The sequence below is a fragment of the Vulpes lagopus genome, chromosome 6 (assembly GCF_018345385.1).
Source record: "Vulpes lagopus strain Blue_001 chromosome 6, ASM1834538v1, whole genome shotgun sequence".
Lineage (NCBI taxonomy): Eukaryota > Metazoa > Chordata > Mammalia > Carnivora > Canidae > Vulpes > Vulpes lagopus.
This window is the reverse complement of record NC_054829.1, coordinates 117,318,070-117,342,362: the sequence shown is the minus strand read 5'-3', so window position 1 is coordinate 117,342,362 and position 24,293 is coordinate 117,318,070. Positions and strand designations below refer to the sequence as shown.

The window sequence follows — 24,293 nt, the reverse complement described above, 5'->3', positions numbered from 1 at the left end:
ATGATGGATATGCTGCCATTGGCCAGAAATATCATTCCCGAGAAAGAGGGGACTCTGCAGAAACAACAGCAACCACAAATAGAAGATCCACGTCAGGTCGAATACTCGTAAATAATTCCTGTGAAAAGGAACAGGTGATAGCTGCCGCAGAAGAACTTTTCTGAATTGTTCATATGTCCACAGGATGTGTATAAAGGGCAGAAGGATGTACACTCAGGGAGGCCGTGCCTGGTGCTCGGAGCCCCGGCTGGGAGGTGGGAAGGAGAGGCCAATGACCTCTCATTAAAGACAAACCTGGGTCACACCTTATGTACATGATTTTCTTTAGTCCTGCACAACCTTAAAAGGTAGATGTTATGAGTTTTGTGTTTCCAAGTGTATATAAGTGTTTCCATAAGAAATATATATTTGATTCCATCCCAGTTCCTGCCACCTCCTAAAAACCCTTGTAATTTTTGGATGGGGCTGGTTGCCTGAGGGGCCAACCATGTGATTAGACAGAGCTTTCAGCCACACCCTCAGTCTCTGGGGAGTGGAGAGACCCTGCAGATTGAGTTAATCAACAATGGCCAATGGCTTAATGGTTTAATCAATCATCCCTATGTAATGGAACGCTCCCTTTTTCAAACAGAGGGGTTCAGAGAACTTCAGGGTTGGCCAACATATGAAGGTGTTGGGAGGGTGGTGGGCCTGGAGAGGGCATGGAAGCTCTGTTCCCTTTCCTCCATAACTTGCCCTATGCGTCTCTTCCATTTGGCTAACCCCGAGCTATATGCTTTTTTAATAAACTGGTGGTAGTCAGTAGATGCCTTCCTGAGTTTTGTGAGCTATTTTAGCACATGACTAAATCTAAGGAGGTGGTCATGGGAATCTCTGATTTATAGCCAGTCATTCAGTCAGAAATACAAGTGACCCAGACTTGCAGTTGGTATCTGAAATGGGGGGCAACCTTATGGGATGAGCCCTTAGCTTGTAGGATTTGTGCTAAATTCAAGTAGTTAGTGTCTGAATCTAATGGACTGTAGGACACTCTCTTGGCACCCAGAGATAATTGCTTGGTCTAGAAAGCCCACACATCTGGTGTCCAAAATATTCTTGGTAAAAACAAGTCTTCCTAGGACAGGATAAGAAATTTGTATTGGTGAGGTTGGGGGATTTACTGGGTATCCCATAGGAAGTCGACAGAAGAGCTGGGATTAAATTCCAGAAAGGTCTGAATGTGAAGTCTAAGCTCTTTACCACAGCTCTGGCTGCCTTCTCCTCAGCAGAATGACCTTGATCCTGAATGTTTAGAGTAGCGGGCCAGGAGCGCTTTGGGTGCCATATAGATATTTTGGTTCCTCCTACTTTATTTTTATTTTTTATTTTTTTTTGGTTCCTCCTACTTTAATGAGAGTTTTCTACACATTCTTTCAACTTTCGAGGGTTGGATAGTGGAGGTGGCCAAGAGTCAAGGTCACCAAAGTGAGGGCTGCCCCAGTGAAATGCACCACCATCCTGGTGCTCAGGCTTGAAGCCAGGGCTTGGCATCTGCTCCCTTCTCAACATTGCTGTTCCTACCAGCCTGTACCCTGACCTAACTCTGATTATCTTCTCCCAGTGATCAAGCTAACCAGCCTTCCTTCATCAAGAAAAGATCTTATATAATCCCGAGTCTATTCACAGCAACATTTTGGAAATTGAGATTCTAATAATTCTCTATGAATCCCATTAATCCCATACAAAATATTAATCAGGAGATAAATCCATATCAGAAAAGTGTGCATGGAATTTAAGTGCCATTAACTAAAGGTTCAAACCTAGTCCAAAATCCAAGGAAAGTTCCAGGTACAAGCTCTTGTAGATTTCCAGCCAGGCAGATTGGTGACATAGGAAATCTGCAGCTGAAATGGGGCCTTAGTCATGGAGAGGGCTCAGTCCAGGGGTGTGAAAGTCAATCATTGAAGGATCAGGGTAGCAAGCAGGAAGTATGCCCGTTGGAAAAGAGGTAGAAAGAAACCCAGTCACAGGAGAAAGCTAGGATACCAAAGTCAACATATTAAACTGATTAGAGCTACTAACCCATCATCCTATCTGTTCCCTCTCCTCAAAGACTGGGGTGGGAACCTCAGATGAGGCATAAGGTTTAGAGGATTGCAGGAACAGAAGCACAGCAGACCATTACATCATAAACCTATGCCAGGTCAATTTACTCTGGGGCAAAGTTTATGCTTCATACCTTACCTTATGTAAACTATTCATTATTTTGTTTGTGGACAGTATCCATAAAGTTGCTATTTTTAAAAAAGATTTTATTTACTTATTTGACAGAGAGAGTGTGTGAGAGTACAAGCAGGGGGAGTAGCAGAGGGAAAGGGAGAAGCAGACTCCCCACCAAGCAGAGAGCCTGACGTGGGGCTCGATTCCAGGACTCTGAGGCCATGACCAGAGCCGAAGGCAGATGCTTAACCCACTGAGCCATGCAAGTGCCCCCATAAAGCTGCTATTCTAAATATAGTAACCTTAATTCATTGGCATTATTAAATATATGTTTCTTGGGCACCGCGTAGAGATACAGCACAGGGCTGAGTGGTACAGAGTTTTCAAAAAGGAAAATAAGTGCTATCTGCCTTCCTGAGCTACTATCCAACAAGGAAAAAAAGCACAAATGAAACAGTAAAATGACAATACAAGAGCATCAAAGTGAAGTGCCAAAATGAATCGTGCAGATGACACGAGAGCTCACGGAAAGGAGACGATGCTGAAGGCTGACAGAGCAAGGGGCACTTTTCATGGAGTGGGAGGTCTTGCGCTGTGTGCTGAAGGCCTCAGCTCAGCGGAGAAGGGATAAAAGGGCCTGGTGGCTGAGGGGGCAAACTATGTAAGGACCCCCCGGTGTTAGAAACATGGATGGGGAGGGGCGGGAAGAAGACGAGGCTTCTTGTAGCAGCTCTGATGACGCCTAACATTGTTAGGCAGTGGCTAGGTAGTTCCAGCCTGAAGAGTTGGACTTCCTTAGAAGGCAAGAGGTGATCCAAGGCTCATGCAGGATGTTTAGAGGAAAGCAGAGATCAGGAGGCTGGTGTGTACACTAAGCATGGGATGATGAAACCTGGATCTAAGTGGGAGCAATGGGAACAGACAGGAAGGAAGGAATGGGTCTGAGAGACACAAATTTGGATTTTTTTTTAAAGATTTTATTTGTTTATTCGAGGCAGCTCGAGAGAGAGCATGAGAGGGGAAAGGGCAGAGGGAGAGGGAGAAGCAGACTCCCTGCTGGGCAGGGAGCCCAACTCGGGGCTCCATCCCAGGACTCTGGAATCGTGACCTGAGCCGAAGGCAGATGCTTAACCGACTGAGCCACCCAGGCTCCCCAGATTTGGATTTTTTTTTTTTTTTCAGATTTGGATTTTTAAGAAAGAAAAGGAAATTTGACCATAACCTCGTCTGATTTAGAGTGATGACTGCTGTTCATACTTTGGTACACATTTTCCAAAGGTTTTTTTTTTTTCTTTTTCTTTTTTTTCTCATTTATATTCTTCTTTGGTTTGAGTCCTGCTCTGCTAGGTTACTAGCTATGTGATCTTGGGCAAGTTACTTGGCCTCTCAAGTCTCTTAGTTCCCACTTTCCTCAATGGTTCATGGGGCAAATAAGCCACGTGGTCGGGAATAAACAGGACAAACTCTGTAAGTTCACTTAGCACAGAGCTTGGACGTAGGGAATGCTCAATCATCACTGGGCTCTTATTATTTATTCTGTTGTGTTCATTTTTACGCTTGCACAGAATGGATGTACCATAACTTATTAACCATTCCCTTACTGGTACACTTTTAGGATAGTATTTCTTTCCTAGTTGTTGTTGTTAGTACAATGTTGCCATAAGCAACCTTGTACATCTAACTCGTTATAAACTGGTTCCAGAAAGAGAGGGGCTGGCACATTTCAAATGTTGATAGAGATTGCATATTAGAAAGGACACCCAGGGGGGCGCCTGGGTGGCTCAGTCATCTGCCTGCATTCGAGCTCCCTGCTTAGGAAGAGCCTCGTTCTCCCTCTCCCTCTGCTGCTCCCCCTGCTTGTGCTCTCTCTCTCTGTCTCAAATAGATAAATGAAATCTTTAAAAAAAATTTTTTTTAAAGAGAGAATAGTTGGATTTAGCAGCTGTTTAAGAGAATGAATCAAAGTGGGCTTAAAGATTTGTAATCTACACAGACCTACCTCGTGTTGCACTTCCCTTTATTGTGCTTCACAGATACTGTGTTTTTTTTTTTTTGTTGTTGTTGTTGTTTTTTAATTAACTGAAGGTTGTGGCAACCCAGTGTCAAGTCTATTGGTACCATTTTCTCAACAGCACTGCCTCACTTCGTGTCTCTGTATCACATTTTGGTAATTCTCACAATATTTCAAACATTGTCGTTTTTATTAGATCTGTATGATCTGAGATCAGTGATGATGACTCACTGGAAGCTTGGATGATGGTTAGCAAGAAAGTAATTTTTTTTTTTTTTAGCAATAAAGTGTTTTTTAATTAAGGCAGTACATTGTGTTTTTTTAAGACAGACTACTATTGCACATTTAATTAGCCACAGTATAGTATAAACCTAACTTTTATTTTCTCTGGGAAACCAAAATACTCATTTGACTCGGTTTATTGCGGTGTTCACTTTTCTGTGATGTTTGTTTTATTGGGGTAGTCTGGACCCAAAGCTACAATATCTTTGAGGTGTGCATGAATTTGTAATCAATTCAAAAGACTTTCAGGGAAAGAGATTTCCCTCTCCCCTTCCCTCCCTCTCTCTCTGCCTGCCTCTCTCTGTCTCTGTCTCTTGCTAATTCTTAGAGTCTTCCAGTGATCTTTCTATGCTTTCTTCCATTAACAACGTTTCAGCCAGCAGTGCCAAAGTAGAAAAAAAAACACCCCAAAACAAAAAAACCAACTTTAAAAACTACCTTGTTAATACACAGTTACAGTAACTCTCTTCTTTCCTTCCCAATGCCATGGATTGTCAATAATAAGTCAAGTATTGCACATTGTTGTTACAGGTTGAGTTGTGTCCTCCCAAAAATGATATGTTGAATCCCAACCCCAGTAACCACAGAATGTGACTCATTTGGACAAAGGATCTTGAGAGAGGTGATCACGTTCAGATGAAGGCAGTAGAAGGATTCTTAATCTAAAATGACCAGTGTCTTAAAAGAGGTGGAAAGTTGGACACAGAAACAGCACAGAGAGAAGATGGTGTGAAGACACAGGGAGAAGACAGTGTCTGCAAAACATGGAGAGAGGCCTGGATAGCATTTCTCCTCAGAGCCCTGGGAAGGAACCAACACTTCATTTTGGACTTCCAGAGCCTCCAGGGATGAAAGACACTGAGTTTCTGTTGTTAAACCACTCAGTTTGTTGCGGCAGTCTTAAGAAACTAATATAATGGTCATAAAAATGACATACAAGTAAAAATGTTTTAATTTGGCGTGTGTCAATCGGATCAATCAAGATCCTTGATTCATGAAACATTGCTGTCATCGGACGTGAATGTTTGGTCTAAATTTATTTTAGGTATTTTTAATAATGTAATAAACATCTATGAGCCCATCTCTCAAAACAAAAATAGGACCAGAAAATAACTCATACCTAATCATACCTTCCCCCACAGATGTGATCCCTGACTTCCCCACCCATCATCCTGAATTCTGAACTCACTTCCTTGTTTTTCTTTCTACATAGTTTTATTGTATTCCTAAACTGCACATATTTAAACTTTTTCTTTAAACTATATAAAGGATATCATGTGGTATATAGTCTTTTTTATTTAATATCACATTGCTAATTTAATATCACATTTTGTTGTGTGTTGCTGTTCTTCATTTGTTATTCTATTTTGGTGTTTTGAAATAAAATGTCCTGATGTCATGACCGTTCTTTAGAAACATGCTTACATTCTCATTCTTCCTTACCCCATTGTTCCTACTATTTTAACCGGGAGGACTGATGGAGACCTTGTACTTCAGGAAAGAGGAGTCTCTCTGGCTCACGTGCCATGAGGACTTTTGGGACCCACAGCTGCAGAGATCTTCCTGCTTCATTATTCGTCATTCTTTGTTCATTGTGACTCTCAGAAATTTATCCATAACAGCTATGAGGACCTACTTCTTAAAATGAAGCATTTCCCTTTGGTCATCAACCAAGAGGATAGAATAGTTCAGTGACTCATGTTGCTCAGATTTCAAAGGGTGAGTAAAGGGAAATGTTAATATGAGTCAGAATTTACCCAATGGTTTTGAGTAAATACCCCCAAAATAGTCTTTTTCCCCTTGGGTTCCTGAGTAAGAGCGGCATGGTAGTCCTTTCCTTAGGGAAGCAGTATGGTGTGGTAAGGACAGGATGGCTCTGGCAGGAAGAAGGTGTAGTTGTGATCCACCAAACTGTCCCTACCTCTTAATGAGTGACCTTGGGCAAGTCACTGAATTAAATAATTGGTTTTTTAAAAGATTTTATTTATTTATTCATGAGAGACACACAGAAAGAGAGAGGCAGAGACATAGGCAGAGGGAGAAGCAGGCTCCATGCAGGAAGCCCCATGTGGGACTCGATCCCAGGTCTCCAGGATCACGCCCTGGGTCAAAGGCAGGCGCTAAACCACTGAGGGATCCCCTGAATTAAATAATTGTTAAAAATATCTTTTGGTTCTAAGGTCAGAGGCCATTCTGCTTGCTTGCCTTCTCTACTTGTAGAAAACTCAACCCATTTCTAATTCTTAAAATGTCCAAATAGGGTCTATGGAACCAGCCCAGGGTTTCCACATTATTATAGCACAATTTTTGAGAAACAAAGACTCATGGCTATAAAGTCCTCGTGCTTGGCCATGATGTTTGGTCCCCACACCCAGAGTTCCACAGCCAAAGCCAGAATGAAGGTGCCTCGGGAGGTTGCGGAGATGGCTCCTCTGGGCTGGAGGAAGGTGGTTCGTGTTCCACATTCTTTCACTCTCTGCCTTCTCTGAGAACCCCAGGGTATAGTGTGTGTTCTTTGATGCTTTTCTAAATGCAGTTTCAAAGGTAGAAAACAGAGAGTTGGAGATGGAATGGGAAGGAAGAATGGAGAAAGAAAGTCTAAGCAGTGCAAACATGAAAATAAAATGACCTTTGTGCCATAAATTAGGGGATTGGCGGAAATGGCTTATTATGCAGCTGAGGTATTTGAAATGTAGAATTTGCTGGGTTGGCAGATTAATCCCATTTATGCTGGGGAAAGTATTCCATGACATTAAAGGATTTATTTGTTTGCTAATCTGCTTCAGACCTCAGAGGGCTTGTTACAAAATAAGCAGGTGGAGGAGAAGGAAATGGTCAGAAAGAAGAGGTTGAGGAAAAGGAGACAGTTGTCATTCTCGTTTCTGCTCTGAGTTTTGCTAACCCAACGCCTACCGGGGACTGCTAAAGCTCTGTAGAAGCCACCCATAAATCTGGCATGTAGTACTTACGATATGGGCAAAGTAGAGGGGCTTTGTTTGCTTGTTTTGTTTTGTTTTTACACAGTTAGTGTGATCATTCTCTGTGAATACACGAGCAAGGATATATTACTTTTGTAATTTCAAACTTAGGGTTTTGAGCAGCTGTCTACGAGAGAAGCAAATGCAAAAATGCATCTAGGTTTCTAACAAGCTTTATTATCACTAGGTTCATTGGGAGCAATCAGTAATAGTCATTTCTTTTTTTTTTTTTTTTTTGTCATTTCAATTTGAAACACTCTCCTTTCTTTAATTTTCACATCTCCCCTCCCTTCAAGTGCAAACACACATTCGCTTTACTGTTGCCTTGTTCCTCCTGGATGGACTGCACGGTGCAATAGCCCAACATCCTCTTAATCTCTTTTTCAAAGACTATAACCCTCTTTTGGGTAAAGCAGTCATTTTGTTTTGTTCCACCCCACCTTGACAATGCCGAGAAAACATAATCCTTTACTTAGAATAGAATCTCAGATTTGCTGTTCCATTACCCGGTGGCCTAAGCATTTGTATTAAAAGACAGTTAAGCTTTTTTCAGTGAGGCATTTCCTTCCTTACCTTCCTCACAGAAAGTTCTGCTTTATTTTTAGTAATATCCTGGCTCCTGGTATTGTATTTGTGCACATAATCCCTTCACAATAATGCTTAGCACTCTGGTGGCACCTTCCCTCCCAGGGAACTCAAAGGCCTTTACAAACATTAATTAGTTCTCCCAGCACCCCCGTGAAATGGTTGAGTCTTCCATTCCAGTCGGCATATTATTATCCACATTTTGTGATTTCGCCAAAAGTTCTTTTACTTTCTTTCCCAGTGTGCTTCCTAATGGAATTCACCTTTCATCCACAGGAGCTGGCCAGTTAGTTGCATGGTAAAGGAACGAAGCACAACCAAAGGAAGCACAAAAGAAAGGCATGAAGTGTGGTATCCAGACTCAGTGGGAAGTGGAAAGACCCTCCTCATTCTCCACCCTGGCTGGTACACCAGGGAAGGCAGAGGAGATAAGCACATGGGGACCTTCTCTTCTTGAGACCTGAGGAGAAACCTGACATGTGGTGGCGATGACAGACAACTTCCGCCCAGAGTGATGGGCGAATTCCTGTGATTCTGAGCTCTTGGGCCATTTCCAGGGCTGGTGGGCTCTGTGGGGACGAACCTTAACCCACCCCAAGAGGTGAAAAGGACAACTTAGCTCAGAAGCCAATGGAAAAATCCTCACTGTTCTTCAGGCTCTGTGCTAAAACTTCACTGTGATATTTTTTCACCAGCTTTTTGTAAGAAAACTTACCAAATGTCTCAACATTTTACAAAAGTTTGGGTCTTTATGACTTACAAAATGTTTGAAGATGTATGTTAGCATTTCTGTATCTACTCAGATGTTTCCAAGTCCTAGTTTTTACTAAACATTTTATTTACTAAAATGGGAGCTCTGTAGAGTAATAAAGTGGCCATTTGTTAAAGGTGAACCCAGAAGACATAGGACCAGATTTCCCTTTTGACCGAAGGCAAGAGGGCTGAGTAGGAGCCCTTGAAGTGGCTAATCATTATCCTCTAACAATCAGCCAATAGACTCGTTTGCACTCAAGTGATCACCCTCATCAAGCTTTCTGAGGAATTCCTACTGAGAAGTTATTTGGAAGGGGCAAGCCCATAGAAATTTTTTGTGGAAATATGCAAATAAAAAAGGATTTTTAAAAATTTTTATTTGGCACAGAAGCCAAGTGATTTTCCTTCACTTACAATGGAAATTGGGGTTTAAATTTGGACTGGTTTTAGGCTGTTACATGCTAAAATAAGATGGAGGGGGGGAAATGTGGAAGAAAGCTATAAAAATAGTATGAATTTAAGGTAAAATATAAGAATCTGACCAATGACAGGAAATTCTTTGTGCTCTAATTTCCTGACCACTGACCTCTGTGGGAGCTTAGTGCTGCCCCGCCGTCTTACTACACTTTTATGGGCCATTTACTCTCTTCCCAAAACTCCAACACTTCCTCCTCCATCCCCATACTCAGCTGAGAACAGGGCTTCCTATTTCATTATGAAAAATAGTCCCAAGTTTCCATCAAATCTTAACAGCCCAGTACCATCTACTGCGCCTTTCTCTCTATAGCCAGAGAGCACCTTTGTGTGCTTCTATTAAAGGCCAAGCCTGGGATCCCTGGGTGGCGCAGCGGTTTGGCGCCTGCCTTTGGCCCAGGGCGTGATCCTGGAGACCCGGGATCGAATCCCACGTCGGGCTCCCAGTGCATGGAGCCTGCTTCTCCCTCTGCCTGTGTCTCTGCCTCTCTCTCTATCTCTCTGTGACTATCATAAATAAATAAAAATTAAAAAAAAAAAAAGTTTAAAAAAGGCCAAGCCTGCCCCAGGGCCTGGGGCCTGTTATCTTTCCTGGCTCTGCCACTTATTAGGTCAGGATCTAGGGCTAAACTCCTTCATCTTTATTATGTCAGGAAAGCTCTGGTATCTTAATCTTATGAAATGTAGGCCACCACTGAGACCATTTCAGACAACCAACCAAGTACACTCCACAGTACTTATGATATTTCATGCAAATACCAAACTGTTGATGGGTATCAACAGTTGAGAGGAGAGAGAGAGAGAGAGAGAGAGAAGAGATACTTTTGGCTAAAAGGATTCCAAGAGATTAGAAATGAGAAAAGCTCTATAGACCATCAAACTCAGAACAGAACATGAGCTTCTCATTGCAAACCAAGTAAAAGCTAAACTCACAATTTTTAGCAAATATAGAAGGTATTGTTTGGGAGTGGTGGAAAACAAAGTTGTATAATTATGGTGAAATCGCCTTATATAACTTGCTTCCAAATCTAAATGTTGTTGAGTTTGTTTGTCATGAGAACCTGCAGAAAAGACTTTGACCATGTGCATTTTAAAGACAATTTTTGAACAACTAATAAAATTCAGGAAACAAAATACTTTCCTATAATAAAATAGTATATATCATTACTATATGAAGATCAGCATCAGTAATAATTATTGCGGCCACATAGTTAGTGTGGCATAAATTTTTTTGACACTCATTTTCAGAAGTTTAGAAAAAAACAAATATGATTCTGACATCAATTCTGATGTGGGGGGGGTTTCTTCCAATCATTGAGCTATTAACTCCATCCAATTCAATTCCAGGACTACCTGGTAATGGAGAGTCAGCTCCCACACAGTAAGAGCTTAGTCCTTTAAGACTACTTCCCCCTACAGCCACCACAATATCCCCCACCCACCCACCTTCAGATGACAATCATCAATCCAGTTTGTTACTTGTGCTTATGACTGTCCATAAATCAGAGGTTCCCGTGACCCACTCTTTTGGGTTGATGAATTTGCTACAGCGGCTCACAGAACTCAGAGAAACATTTTACTCACTAAATCTCTGGTCTATTATAAAAGATAAAACTCAGGATCAACCAGATGGAAAAGATGCATAGGGCAAGATGTGGGGAAGGGCACGGAGCTTCCATGCTCTCTGAGCCACCCTCCCCAAATCTCCGTATGTTGACTAACCCGTTGCTACATGGCACAATTGATTAAATCATTGGCCATTGGCATGGATCCTATGCCCAGCACCTTACCTCTGTCCCCTCCTCTGTGGACACTTAGTATGTGATAGGCTGGTCTTTGAACAGGGTGGTAGGAAGAGATAGAGCAAGATTGAGCACATGCCCATGGAGGAATATGCATATAGACATTAGGAACACTGATATCCAATATGAAATTAAAATGTTTTCTTTTCATCATTGTAATTGTTCTTTTTTTTTTAAGATTTTATTTTTTTTATCCATGAGAAACACACAGAGAGAGGAAGAGACATAGATGGAGGGAGAAGTAGGCTTCCTGCAGGGAGCCCAATGAGGGACTTAATCCCGGGACCCCAGGATCATGACCTGAGCCAAAGGCAGAAGCTCAACCACTAAGCCACCCAGATGTCCCTATAGCTTTTCCTTATTAGTAGTAGTTTTGTAAAAATCCATGGTCTGGCCTTAGCCTATGCACTGGGGACATTGAGGCAAGGTCCTTGCCCAAAGTCAGGACAGAGTGATAGGGGATTGCTGGTGACCTGGAGAGGCTTGATAAGAGCTAGCACCTGAGGCCCAGGAGTGAGGAGTAGCTTACATAGGGAAGATTGTGGGATAGAGGAGGGCAGCAAAGATCGTGTTAAGCTACTGGCAATATGTACTTGACAAACACTGAAGTATTCATCAGTGGAATCCCAGTCAGTATTTGAAGGAGTAAAACCAGTAGAGTGAACTTTTGGTTAGAGGGGAATGAAAACTTAAAGACATAAACTGGGTGTGAAAGGAAATGTGCCTTTGTTTTGTTGTAAGAGCCAGTGAAGTCTGAGACTATACTAGTTACATAACAACCCCTCAGTTTGTCTTGGGGTTTTTACCTTCTTCCCTTGTATGACTTCATGCACTAGCACTCAAAGAACAATGATAAATGATTGCCCTAGTTTCTGATATTTAATCATGTTACGGGCCATTGGTTTAGTATTACTATTTTGAGCATGTTAATGTTACCTTTGCCTTAAAAAAAAAAAAAAAGAAATGAATGTTGATTCCATACTGAATGCAGTTTTCTATTTTGATCTATTAATATGCTAAATTATTTGCTTTTGAGTAGTAATTTTTTAAAGGTACTTCTTTTACAGATATGTAGCTGGTGAAAGGGGGTTGGCACTAGGTTAGTCAGAGCAGGAATTGGGAGAACTTTTTCTTTATGCTCAGAAATAGTTTCAATAGCCTAACAATGATTGGATTGGAGACTTGAATTAATTTTAGCCTATAAAACCATCTGAGCTTAAGAATTTTTGAGAGGGGGGATCCCTGGGTGGCGCAGCGGTTTGGCGCCTGCCTTTGGCCCAGGGCGCGATCCTGGAGACCCGGGATCGAATCCCACATCAGGCTCCCGGTGCATGGAGCCTGCTTCTCCCTCCGCCTGTGTCTCTGCCTCTCTCTCTCTCTCTGTGACTATCATAAATAAATAAAAAATTAAAAAAAAAATTTAAAAAAAAAAAAAAAGAATTTTTGAGAGGAAAAAAAAAAGGATTTTTGAGAGGTAGCTATATGAAAATCAACAATTTCACCAGGGTTTTCACATTCATTGGCACGATTATACCGAATTCTTGATTTTTTATTTCATTCATAAATATGATTTTTTCCCCTCAATTTTATGTATTTGTGGCCTTGTTATCTTTCAAAAAGCAAGCCGAAAAGCATAACAGTTTATTCTTGCTGCTGTAATATATTATCACAGTGGCTTAAAACAACACAAACTTATTCTGTAACAGTTCTGCAGGTGAGAAGTCTGCAATAAGTCTATGAAATGGGACTAAAATCAAGGTATTGGTGGGGTTGTTCTGGAGGCTTGCGGAGAATCCTTTTCCTTGTTTTTTCTAGCTTCCAGAGGCTGCCTGCATTCCCTGGCTTGTGGTCCCTTCTTCCATCTTCAAAGCCAGCAGCGTAGCACCTTCAGATTTCTTTCTCTGACCTCTCCGTCTCTGATCCTGATTCTCTTGTCTCCTTCTTTTCCTCCTTATGAGGGACTTTATGATTATGTTGGGCCTATACAGAAAATCCAGGGTACTCTCATCTCGAGATGTTTAACTTAATCATATCTGTAAAGTCTTTTTTGGCATTAAAGTTTACATATTATATTCACAGTCTCTGGGGACTAGAATGTGGATGTCTGTGTGTATATTTGTGTGTGGGGGGATCATTCTGTCTACCACAAAAAGATTAATTTGTTTTGAATTTTGTTCTTCAAAGAATAGGCTATTAGATCAATCATTTCTGTTGTTTTTTGTTAATTTCAGCTTTTACCTTTATATTTTCCTAAGGTTACTTTTGAAGTTATTTATGATAACTTTTTGAGATTTCTTAATTAGGTTAATCTTATTCTACTAATGAAAGTGTTTAGGTCTATAAATTATTTTCTGTGTAGTGTTAATTGAATTCCATAGATTTTGATATATAGTATTTTCATTATTTTCCAGATATTCTACTATTTTGATTTCCTCTTTGATTAAGGAATCATTTCAAGATGAATTCTGAACTTTCAAATAGTTGGGTTTTTGTTATTTCTACATGTCTCAGTTTTAGTTGCCTTTAAAAAAGATTTTATTTATTTATTTATTTTTTTTTAAAAATTTTTTAAAATTTATTTATGATAGTCAGAGAGAGAGAGAGGCAGACACAGGCAGAGGGAGAAGCAGGCTCCATGCACCGGGAGCCCGACGTGGGATTCGATCCCGAGTCTCCAGGATCGCGCCCTGGGCCAAAGGCAGGCGCCAAACTGCTGCACCACCCAGGGATCCCTATTTATTTATTTGAGAGATAGAAATCACAGAGGGAGAGAAAGAGAAGCAGATTCGTCACTGTGCAGGGAGCCCAACACAGGGTTTTTTTTTTTTGTTTGTTTTTGTGAAGAGGTAATGTGTTTATTAAAAATTATTTTTCCACCCAGAGGCAGCTAAAATTTATAATTTAAAACCCAGCCCATTACAAAAAGGGGAGGGAGTAAAAACTGTGCAACATTGACAAAAGAATCAACAGAGACAAGGCCCAGGAGGGGCAGCCCCGTGGCCCTGGGCCCCCGCCTCTCCCGAGGCCAAGAGCAGCAGTAGGAGGGTGGACATGGGGCTCCGCTCCAGCCCTGGGCAGGCCCCGGTGTCAGGATCCTGAGATCATGACCTGAGCCAAAGGCAGACACTTAACCGACTGAGCCACCCAGACACCTCGTTGTTGTTGTTGTTTTAAATATTCTATTTATTTATTTGAGAGACAGAAAGAGCAGGAGCAGGGGGAGGGGCAGAGTGAGGAGAAGCAGATTCCCCACTGAGCAGGGAGACCGATTCAGGGGCTTGATCCCAGGACCCTGGGATCATGACCTGAGCCAAAGGAAGATGCTTAACCAGCTGAGCCACCCAGGCATCCCTTCTCAGTTTTAGTTTTATTACATGGTGATTAGAGGGCATATTCTGCACCATTTCTGTATTTGCAAATATTTTGTGTGTATGTATACACACTATTATGTAATTTATATAGATTATATAAAGCGAGAATAAAATATTATGCATTATCTGTTTGCAGAGTTTAAGCATATTTATCTGCTATAAGTTATTTAGATTCTCTGTATCTTGGAGATAATTATTAGGTCAATTTACAAAGAGCTTCTTTTTATTTTACAGCTCTATAATGTTCCATTGTATGGATATACTATAATTTATTTAAATAAACTCTATTGATAGATACTTGAATTGTTCTAATATTTTTCTATTATAACAAATAAGTCTATAATGAATACTTCACCATTAAATGGTAAATAATATGCCATTTTGTACCTGTGGGAGTATATTTGGGGAATAAATTATAAATAAATCTCATTGGCTCTGTTTTTTTTTGCATCATATTCAAATGTTTTATTATATCCGAAATCATACTGCCTATATTTTTACATTTTTGAGATTTCGAAGCAGTTGTATTCTAAACTTTTTTCCTTTTTCCTCAGAAAATGTCCCTCCTAATGTACTCTAGCTTTATCTTTCAGTGCTTTGTTTTTTCCCCACTGCCAACCTTTCCCCCCAGATTTTTGGAATAGTTCTCCTTTGCTATTTCCCTCTGGGATATATTAATCTGTGAATATTCTTGGTCCCAGATAATCTGTGCTCCATGTCCTTGGCGCTCCTTTTACCTGTCAAAATTTTTATTATTGTTTATGATTATGTTGGCACAATTAGTATTTAAATTGCTGTGGGTTTATGACAAATATATCAACACATTATTACATGTCATTTCCCATCTCACTTAACTGTATTCAACTGATTTTAGTATGACTATATTTCACATTTTTAAAAAAAAGACATTTATTTATTTGAGAGAGCGTGTGTGAATGGGGGTAGGGACAGAAGGAGAGGGAAAGAGAGAGAGAACCCTCATTCGATCCTACATTTGGTCCCTGGGCCCTGAGATCCTAACCTGAGCTGAAACCAAAAGTTGGATGCTTAACTGATTGAGCCACATGGGCATCCCAAATATTTTTCACAGTTTGACGTTTTTGAAATCAGGATGTAATATCATTAATATTAAAATCACAGTATTTTTTTCCCCAAAAAGGATGTTTTTAAGTGAATAGTCTTACAATTGATGGTGTCTTAAAACCAATTATTTCCTATCACATAGTATGTGCTCTGAAGCAGAGGATGTGTTGAACTTCCTGGAGTTCATGGAATCAACCAACTTTTTAAGTTGGTTCACAATATGTTGTGCTTGATGCATAACCTTTGAAATACTTTACCTGGGGTTTATCTGTTCCCTGATTTCAGCATAGATGAACTCTATTTTTCTTTCTTTTCATTTCCTTTGGTTTTGTTGTGTGTTGTGTGTTAGGTGCATCATCTTAACCATCTTTCCAGAAATGTTTACCACTAGGTCTTGAAAGAGGAGTCTACAAATTTCCCAGTAATTTCATAACCTATTTAAAACCTTGTAATATCTCTTTTGCCGAGATTTGCTAGAATGAATTCTTTTCCCCAAAAGTGAGTCCTGAAAGATATAGGCTACTGGGATATATCTGACATAGACATTAGGTAAAAAGCCTAACCATGCACACAACTGTTAAAATGAAAACTGAAGGAAGGAAAGCAAATCAATTTGGAGCATTAGAATTTCTATGTGGACTATACTTGAAAAAATACGGCTAATTCAACCCATATATAATTTCAAAGGGTGCTTTGGTGTGTGCTCACGTTTAATGGAAGGACTCAGGGAAACATGACAAAACGAACTCTAACATTCAGAAATTTAAGTAACAACAGGCCAGGGAAATAACTTCATTCTCTCTTTATAGCAACTTTTCTGTAGCCGTCTCTTGATTAAGATAAATTAAACATACATTCAAGTTTGGTTTTTCTATAAATTCAGTACTTATTTTTCCAAAGTGGAAAACCCATACATTATTTTAAAAACCTGTCTTATACATTAGAAATAACTTAGAACTAAACATTTTTCAAGCAAGGGAGGGCAGAAGTCAGAGTTAACCTTATAAATACACTTTCTTGGTCATAAGAGTAAAAAGTTGGAAGCCATTCTTCTAAATTTTGTTGTTAGACAGAAACACTAATTTCACTACTCAAAGTAAAACCTCTTGGAGCACTGGGAAAAAAAAAGTGTCAATGTGAGTATCCTGAAACCCTGAAGAGAATCTGGACCAACGACAAACATTTGACCAGATGCCAATAAAGCAAATTGTTTTCTTAAGACGGGAAGCTGGACATTTTCTCTTCTTGCTGAACTTAAATTTTCCATGAACTATACTGTGTAATTCAATCACAAACAAACCCAAATAATAGGATCACACAGTATTTTAAATCCATACACATGGGACTCAGGAATCAGACGTAAAGTCCTCATGCAGATGAAGCTGTGGTACATTGTTATTAGTGACACCTGACCTGTTCTTTTCTATGACTCAGATTTAACCAATATTGTTATAAAAAGGGCACAAATTACAAATAAAGAAAGATCATTTGCCTTTTTATGGTAATAATTAGCTATCTAAAGATATAAAAATAGTTGGTTTGTAATAGATTAAAGATGTAATGCTCTAAAATCTTTTTAAATTCTTAGCTTCCTGCCCCTTGCACGATCCTAGTGCCATGGAAACAGATGTCTGACTCCAGATTTAATTTCTCCCACCCCCTCCAAAAGACCTGTATCACCTAACCACTAACTCTCACCAACAAATTTCTCTCGTTTCCTGGGTCCCGAAAGCCTGATATTTATTTATTTATTTATTTATTTATTTATTTAGCCTTCTTGCATTTTTTTTTCCCCATACTAGTGGTACTTCTGATTTTCAGACACACAGGCAGTGGTAGGTATTGTGCATTGCATCGGAGGTCCAGGAATTGGATGGAATGATAGGACTGTGATGCTGGTTAGAATGCGGAATAGGGCTAGAGATGCATTTTGCCCTTTGCACATAACTTATCAGTTTAAGGCTGATCTAAACATTATTATGAAATACTTAGGCATAAAAACATGTAGACTGTATTACAATCAACACCTGCATTTGCATCACCCACCCCGTTTAAGATATGACATTTCAACTTTTCTCCCCTGAGAAAATTCTCCCCAGTATTTGATGCTTTTTCTACTACATGTGTTCCCATAAACAACATAATTATCTTGCATGCCCTAAACTCTAAATGGCATAAGTATTCTTCTGAAATCTTCGTTTTTGAAATTCATGTTTTCCCTGTAGCTCTAATTACTTTTTTGTTGCCGTAAGTATTGCACTGTATGTGTATGAGTATCCTATAGAAATCCATTCTCTCATGGGTAGGTTGTTTCCAGTTTCTTACTATTTACAAATAATGGTGCTATGATTTTCTTAAACATTACCTCATTGAAAACAACTTGCTCTGAGATACACACCGAGAACTCTGAGATTATAGGGTCTTCAACATAACTAGATATGCTAGTTGCTTTCTGAAGTAGCTGAAATTTATGCTCTAGCAGCAGAGTGTGAAGCTCCACTGCTCCACATCCTTTGGGATTATAAACTCTGTGAGCAGGGTTTTAGCTGCTGGAATCATTGGAATCGTCTGTGGCCTGGGTGAGGATATATTTCTCCAACTATTGGAACTGCTAGTCATCCCAAGGATATTTCTAGTGTGGATCCATATTTTCATGTTAATTTTCAGGTTTCAAGCTTCTGTATCAGAAAGGTGGTGTGAATTCAAACCCAGAGGTAAGGTAAGCTCATAGAATTCTCAGAGGAGCTGGCTCTTTTCTTTTCTTTTTTTGAAACATTTTTTTTTTTTTTTGTTCTTTTCTTTTCAAACCACAGCACAGGCCAAGTCAAGAAAGGCTCCTTATGATCTCTCCGGTCAGCAGGAGGAATTCTTTAATTTGGCCTTACACCGAAGGTGCTGATCTTTTAAATGATCTGGGCATGATATATGAGGCTCAGTTAGAACTTCTATGTCATGTGGGTCGAAGGGTCTGAGTGGTCATTAACATCCGAACTCCTCCTGATTGAGTTTGCCCCCTTCCTCCCCACCACCCAGCCTCCAGCCTGAAAGCCTGTGTCAGTTCAAGCTTACTGTTCTGGTTGTTATTTTATTGGCAGTGAGAATTTAAATGTTTTTCTGTCCACGCGTTTGGGGATAAGGTTTTTCTCTTATTTTCTGTGCCCTTAGCACTTAGAGGGAAGAAGGTATGGTCCTCTAATAACTAAAGGGAAAATGGGAAGCATATGAGTAATTTTGAGGTCCTATTTATTTCATTATGTAAGCCTTATATTCTAAATCAGCAGAAAACGTTCCACAACCTATTCTGTCCACATGGCCAGACACTTGTCACATGTGGCTACTGATCACTTGAAATGTAGCTAACATGTCTGGTGAACTAAATGTTTAATATTATTTAATTTTAACTCATTAAAATTTAAACTTAAATAGCCATATGTGACTAGTGTCTATTATATTTGACAACAGAGCTCTAAGTAGTGGTAATACTCTCTGTCCCCTGAGTGGTTTTATGTATATACTAATAAACCAATGTAGTCTGGGAAAAAAATGCCTTGCAAATCTTTTTTTGATAGTCAAAGGATATCTGAGACGTGACTTCAGAATATCTACCACCACAAAACTGTATAGTCCCATTATTGTGATAATCAGGTATTTCTCGCCTGACTTGTCTTTCTGGAAATTTTCAAAGATCTACAGTGAGCATGTCTCAGTGCACATTCCTTCCACTGCCACCTTCTCAACTGGAAGTCAGAGAATCAATTTCTGAGAGTTTTTCAAAGATATTTATGGAATATTAAAGTGTCAAGAAATCCTAAAGATAAATAATTAAGAGCACAAGTATACATATTTTGAATACAGTATAAGACATTATTAAGAGTACAATTTGGTTTATCTTTGAACTGAGAGTTTATTGGTAACCTGAAAACATGTGCAAAGGAAAACATGAACATACAATTTATTTATAATATTTTATGAAACAAAATTAAGCAAGTCTACTGCTCTAGGCCTGGACTGGGATTATATTTCCAATTTTTTAAATTTGCAAAGAGCATTACGTGAAATAACTCTTAATTCTTTTTTTTTACTGCCATAAGTATAGATTAAGAAGGCCAAAGCAAAAATGTAGGTGTGAATTATAATGAGAATAAATACATATCTGGAAACAATGCCATATAAACCTGGCTGGCCTTTAAAAATAAAGATCCATAAATATCTCTCACTATGAGGACTAATAATACACATGCATTTTTTATAAATGTATAAAACTGATGCTTACAGGCTGTGCATTTAGGAATGCAGTGAAACAGATTCTGGAGTAAGGAAAGCATTTCATGGGATGAATAAACTAGGTCAAAAATGAAAAAGCTAAAGTTTGCTTTTTAAAACTCAGCACACATTTCCAGATAAAACTGATTTAAACTCATGTTCAAAGATTTTCATGGATATTTTCATTGTATCCATATGATTTAAAATGTCTTTAAACACTGAAGCCTCTCAGTTCCAGTCAACATATTTCAGACCTTTTGCTTCTGAAGGATTTTTTTTTTGGACACTCTCAAGACAGAATTTTTAAAAAAAGAAACAAGTTTTCTTCAGAAAGCATTTTAGCATCCTGAATAGGTATTCTTTCTCAGAGTGTATGTAGCCCGCTCTTTTCTTGATACTCTTCATAGAAACGTCTGAGTGATTTAGAAATTCTGGGTGTCACAGTGCTCAAGGCTCGAGTGAAATGTCTTCTCGTGATGGAGTTGGCTTGAATGTCTTCTTCTAGGGCCAGAAGGGCTGCCTCTCTACAGACAGCTATAATCTGAGGCAAAACAAACAAATAAAAACAAACATACCAAACAAGGGAGAGAAAAAACAATGAATGCTGGCTTTTTTTTAGAAATGTGATATTTCAAATATTCATCTGTGGCAACTTCTCTACAACTATAAGCACTCTGCTAACATCCATCTCCACGGTTATTCCGGTTCAGCTTTCAAAAGGATAAAAAGTGGGGATCCCTGGGTGGCTCAGCGGTTTGGTGCCTGCCTTTGGCCCAGGGTGTGATCTTGGAGTCCTGGGATCGAGTCCCATGTCGGGCTCCCTGCATGGAGCCTGCTTCTCCCTCTGCCTGTGTCTCTGCCTCTCTCTCTCTCATTGTGTCTCTAATGAATAAATGAATACAGTCTTTAAAAAAAAAAGGATAAAAAGTAATCACCTTCATTCCAAAACACTGTATTAAGTATTCAGAATCAGGAGCAGCAGAAAGATATATAAGATACGGCATTTGTTCTCAGGAAGCTCACAACTGGAAAGGTGGAGCACACGTGCAGGCACATTCTTCTAATAGGAGACGACAAAAGAGGAGTGTGTTTGTGCGGTGGGGACAGGTAAGAACTGAGTGGTAAGGGGGTGAGGGCAGAGGAAGGAGCTACTCTGATATACAGTGAGGTCCTGCTCATCGCACACCTTGTCACGGCCGAGGATTTCCACATTCCTCTCAACCTTTGATGTATTACCGACTTGTAAAAGCATTTCTTTAGGTGCATCTCTTGAATGAGTTCTTAAATCTTGGGAATAGCAGATAGAGGTTTTCTCCGCTTACTTTGGAGAGCTGCATTAGAACAGAGAAGTGAATTTTGTTTACTCAGTGAGGAAAGCTGGAAGAGTTGAGAAGAATCTGGTGGGGGGGGTGTGCAGTGGCTGTAGAGGGGTGGGGTGGGGAGACAGAGTGGGCGGTAGGAAAACGGAAGGGGAGGAAGGTTCAAGTCTTGAATCCTGAAATGTGTTTTTAAGCTCTCTGGACTTCAGACAGCGGAAGCAGGCTGATGCCAGTGTCATTCTAAAGACACATTACTGTGGTGAAAAGAGCTTGTGGGATGAAAAGAGATATTGTGATTTTCAGGGCAACAGGGAAAACAGTGATTGATACTGACTGCACCTTTATATCGGTAAATGAAAGGGCCAGCTGAAACACATTTGTCCGGCCATTCAGCATATTTTCTCTGTTTGTTCACTTACTGAAAAGAGTTCCTCTGCTTATGCTGGGCTAATGGCTGCCAAAGCAGTTTAGTAGCTTTTTAGGGGATTTAGCAGCATGTTTAGGGAGCTTTCAAAAAACATGCATAGATTTAGATGGCTTTGTCAAATTACGACAATGTAGCTATTAGTTCTGGGCTTCATTAATGAGCACTGAAGTTGACTACAGTAGTTACGCATGTTAACGCTTTTCCAAAAAGAGTGGTTACCAACTTGGGGAAGGAAAGAACAAAACTTTCAGGGATTTGTGAAAACGACTTTATCACGTATTCTGGTGTAAAAAGAGTTATTTTGAAAACAGGATGTAATAATTAATAAGCATAGTAAAAGCACATGAAATGCCCAGCACGGTAAGCTGGCTATCCAATGGTTCCACTCTGTTCCAAAGGGAGCTTGAGGACCTCCACGAAGGGAGGTAAAGGGACCAAGCCTCAACCCTCTCCTTTCCTCCATCTGAGCAGCACTTCTGTCATCTGAAAGAATTTTTTTTAAAAAAAGATTTTATCTAGTTATTTGAGAGAGAGAGAGATAGAGGGAGAGCCCACACAAGTGGGGGAGAGGCAGAAGGAGAAGCAGACTCCCCACTGAGCAGGGAGCCCGACACCTGGGGCTCCATCGAGATCAGGGATCATGATGTGAGCTGAAGGCAGATGCTTAACCCACTGAGTCACCCAGGCGCCCCTGTTATCTGCAAGAATTTGAAGCAATGGTTGCAAGGCTGAGAAGTTTGAAGAATCACTGAAGAGGCAAAAAGGACTGAGTTTTTTCCTGCTGGCTGGTGGACTTTTAGCTCTTCCTCTGAGATAGTATAGGGAATGTTTGCCTTATGTGGAACCTTCCCCAGGCTAAGTGGAGTAGAGAAGTCACCAGCCCTGGGCCAATGCCCTTCATAACTGAGACTTATCTCCGAGAATACCAGACCTAGCACACAATGGCTAGAAACATTTACTTAGTATCTACCACACATGCTAGATAATTACTAATGACTGTGCTAATTAATTGCTTTATGAACACTGCCCCCTCCCCCCCAAATTTTGTACAATGCAGTGGTCCCACTAATAGTGGTCAGATAAGCACGTGTAAGGTGATGGTGGGGGGTGTGGGGAGGTTAGGTTGAGGAAAGGGGAGGTGACTGCAAGGCTGCCTGGACCCTTTCCAAATTCTTGGAATTGGTTCACATGGCCAGATGGTGAGTAGCTCATACTGCTGGTACATCTGAGAAAGTGACCAACAGTCTTATGGGCTTCCTCTCTCAATACACAGTAATCAAACTGGGAGAAGAAATGGTTATACACCTCTAGTTCCTGGAATCTCAGGTGGCCTAATAAGGCAGGATAGAGAAACGTAGGTAGTAGGGAGTGACAGGTCACTGAGGTCCTGAAGGCTGTCCTTGGGGTCAGCAACCTTGCGCAATTCCTCTTTGCGCATCAACTTTCTTTCCTTCACATCTTTTGTCTACAGATTTTCCAAAGCTATACATTAATTTTTGCCTTTCTGTGGTAGCTTTCAGGGCAGTGCCAGAGGGGCACGGGTGGTGAGATGCAGTCAGAGCAGTAACAGCCACTTGAAAGCTAGACATTTGTAACTTAGAGCCTCTAGCATATGTTAACATTCAAGAGTAATTGCCCTACTATAGTTAGTGCTGGCCTGACCCTTAATGAACAATTCCACCTAATTTGGAGAACTACAAAATTGTGAGGTATAGGAAACTTGGACAGGGTTTTGACGAGAGCACTGAGAAATGTTTGAGTTCGACAGAGATGACCCTTAGAATCTTTGAGAGACAATGACCAGGAGAACACTGAATACTGATGCTTTCAAGCACCTCGTATGGAGGTGTCTTCCTCTGCACAGAAGAAGGACAATAGTCGTTTCCACTTCCGGAGCAGCAGCAGGACTGTCTGAATTCAACACTTGCCCCAATAAATGTTTTCCTGTTTCATATTATTTTTAAGGGATGCCATGAAGAACCGGTCCATTAGGCAATACTTTGTGCCACTATTTTCCCATCTTATTTGCTTTAGCAATGCGCAACCAGGAGGTGAGAGAAGTAGGACGCTACAAATCACTAACCGTCAGTCAGCACCCACTGAATAGCTACTCTGTACAACCGCTGGAGGAGGCTAGGGAGAGGATCCAGAGATGTTCAAGACAGGGTTATCTGTCGTCTGGTGTTCCCCAGCCAGTGTGTGTGGGGGGAGTGGATATCAACTGACAGCCACGTGTGACATGGTGTTAGAGGTACTGCAAAGCATGGCTAACAGGAAAGTGCTTTGGTATGGAGAGCAAGAGAGAAATTACTGCTTCATGAACCACAGAGGGAAGGACAGAATTTCGGTATGTATACAGGACAGAAGAGGGCATGCTGGGCAGGAGGGATAAAGTGAGCAAAGAAACAGCAAGGTGGGGAGGGAGAGACCAGAGATGGTATTGATTTAGCCTCAGGAGCCAGGATGGGGAATTAAAAAAAGAAAGAGAGAAGAGTGGTTCTGTCATCAAAATGTCACTAAAAAGAACAATGATAGTTTTCAGAAGTCATGCAGGCCCTACTGACAGTGAAGCCTAGTCCATGACAGTCCTCTCTAAAGCTCTAACCCCGATTCACAAGCAGCTGATGCGTAAGCAGCTGACAGAGAATAATTCCTAAAGGTTCCTTTGTTTTTATTTTTTCCTCATGAAAGGGCTTCTTAGAAATCCCAAAAGGAAAAATCATTAATTGGATTACTGGATCTTCTC

General features: G+C 40.4%; 1 protein-coding gene across 4 annotated transcripts in view; it reads right to left on the bottom strand.

The window, feature by feature from the left end:
• Positions 1 to 24,293, bottom strand: part of SPATA5 (spermatogenesis associated 5) — a 362,021-nt gene that overhangs the window by 13,255 nt on the left and 324,473 nt on the right. For 2 of the 4 annotated variants that reach the window (XM_041758976.1, XM_041758980.1), the window contains exon 16: positions 16,326 to 20,342. The exons of 1 other annotated variant lie outside the window; for it this stretch is intronic. In XM_041758976.1, the coding sequence (XP_041614910.1) occupies positions 20,166 to 20,342 (177 nt within the window). In that variant the 3' untranslated portion in view covers positions 16,326 to 20,165. One more of the 4 variants, XM_041758977.1, reaches the window with a different exon arrangement.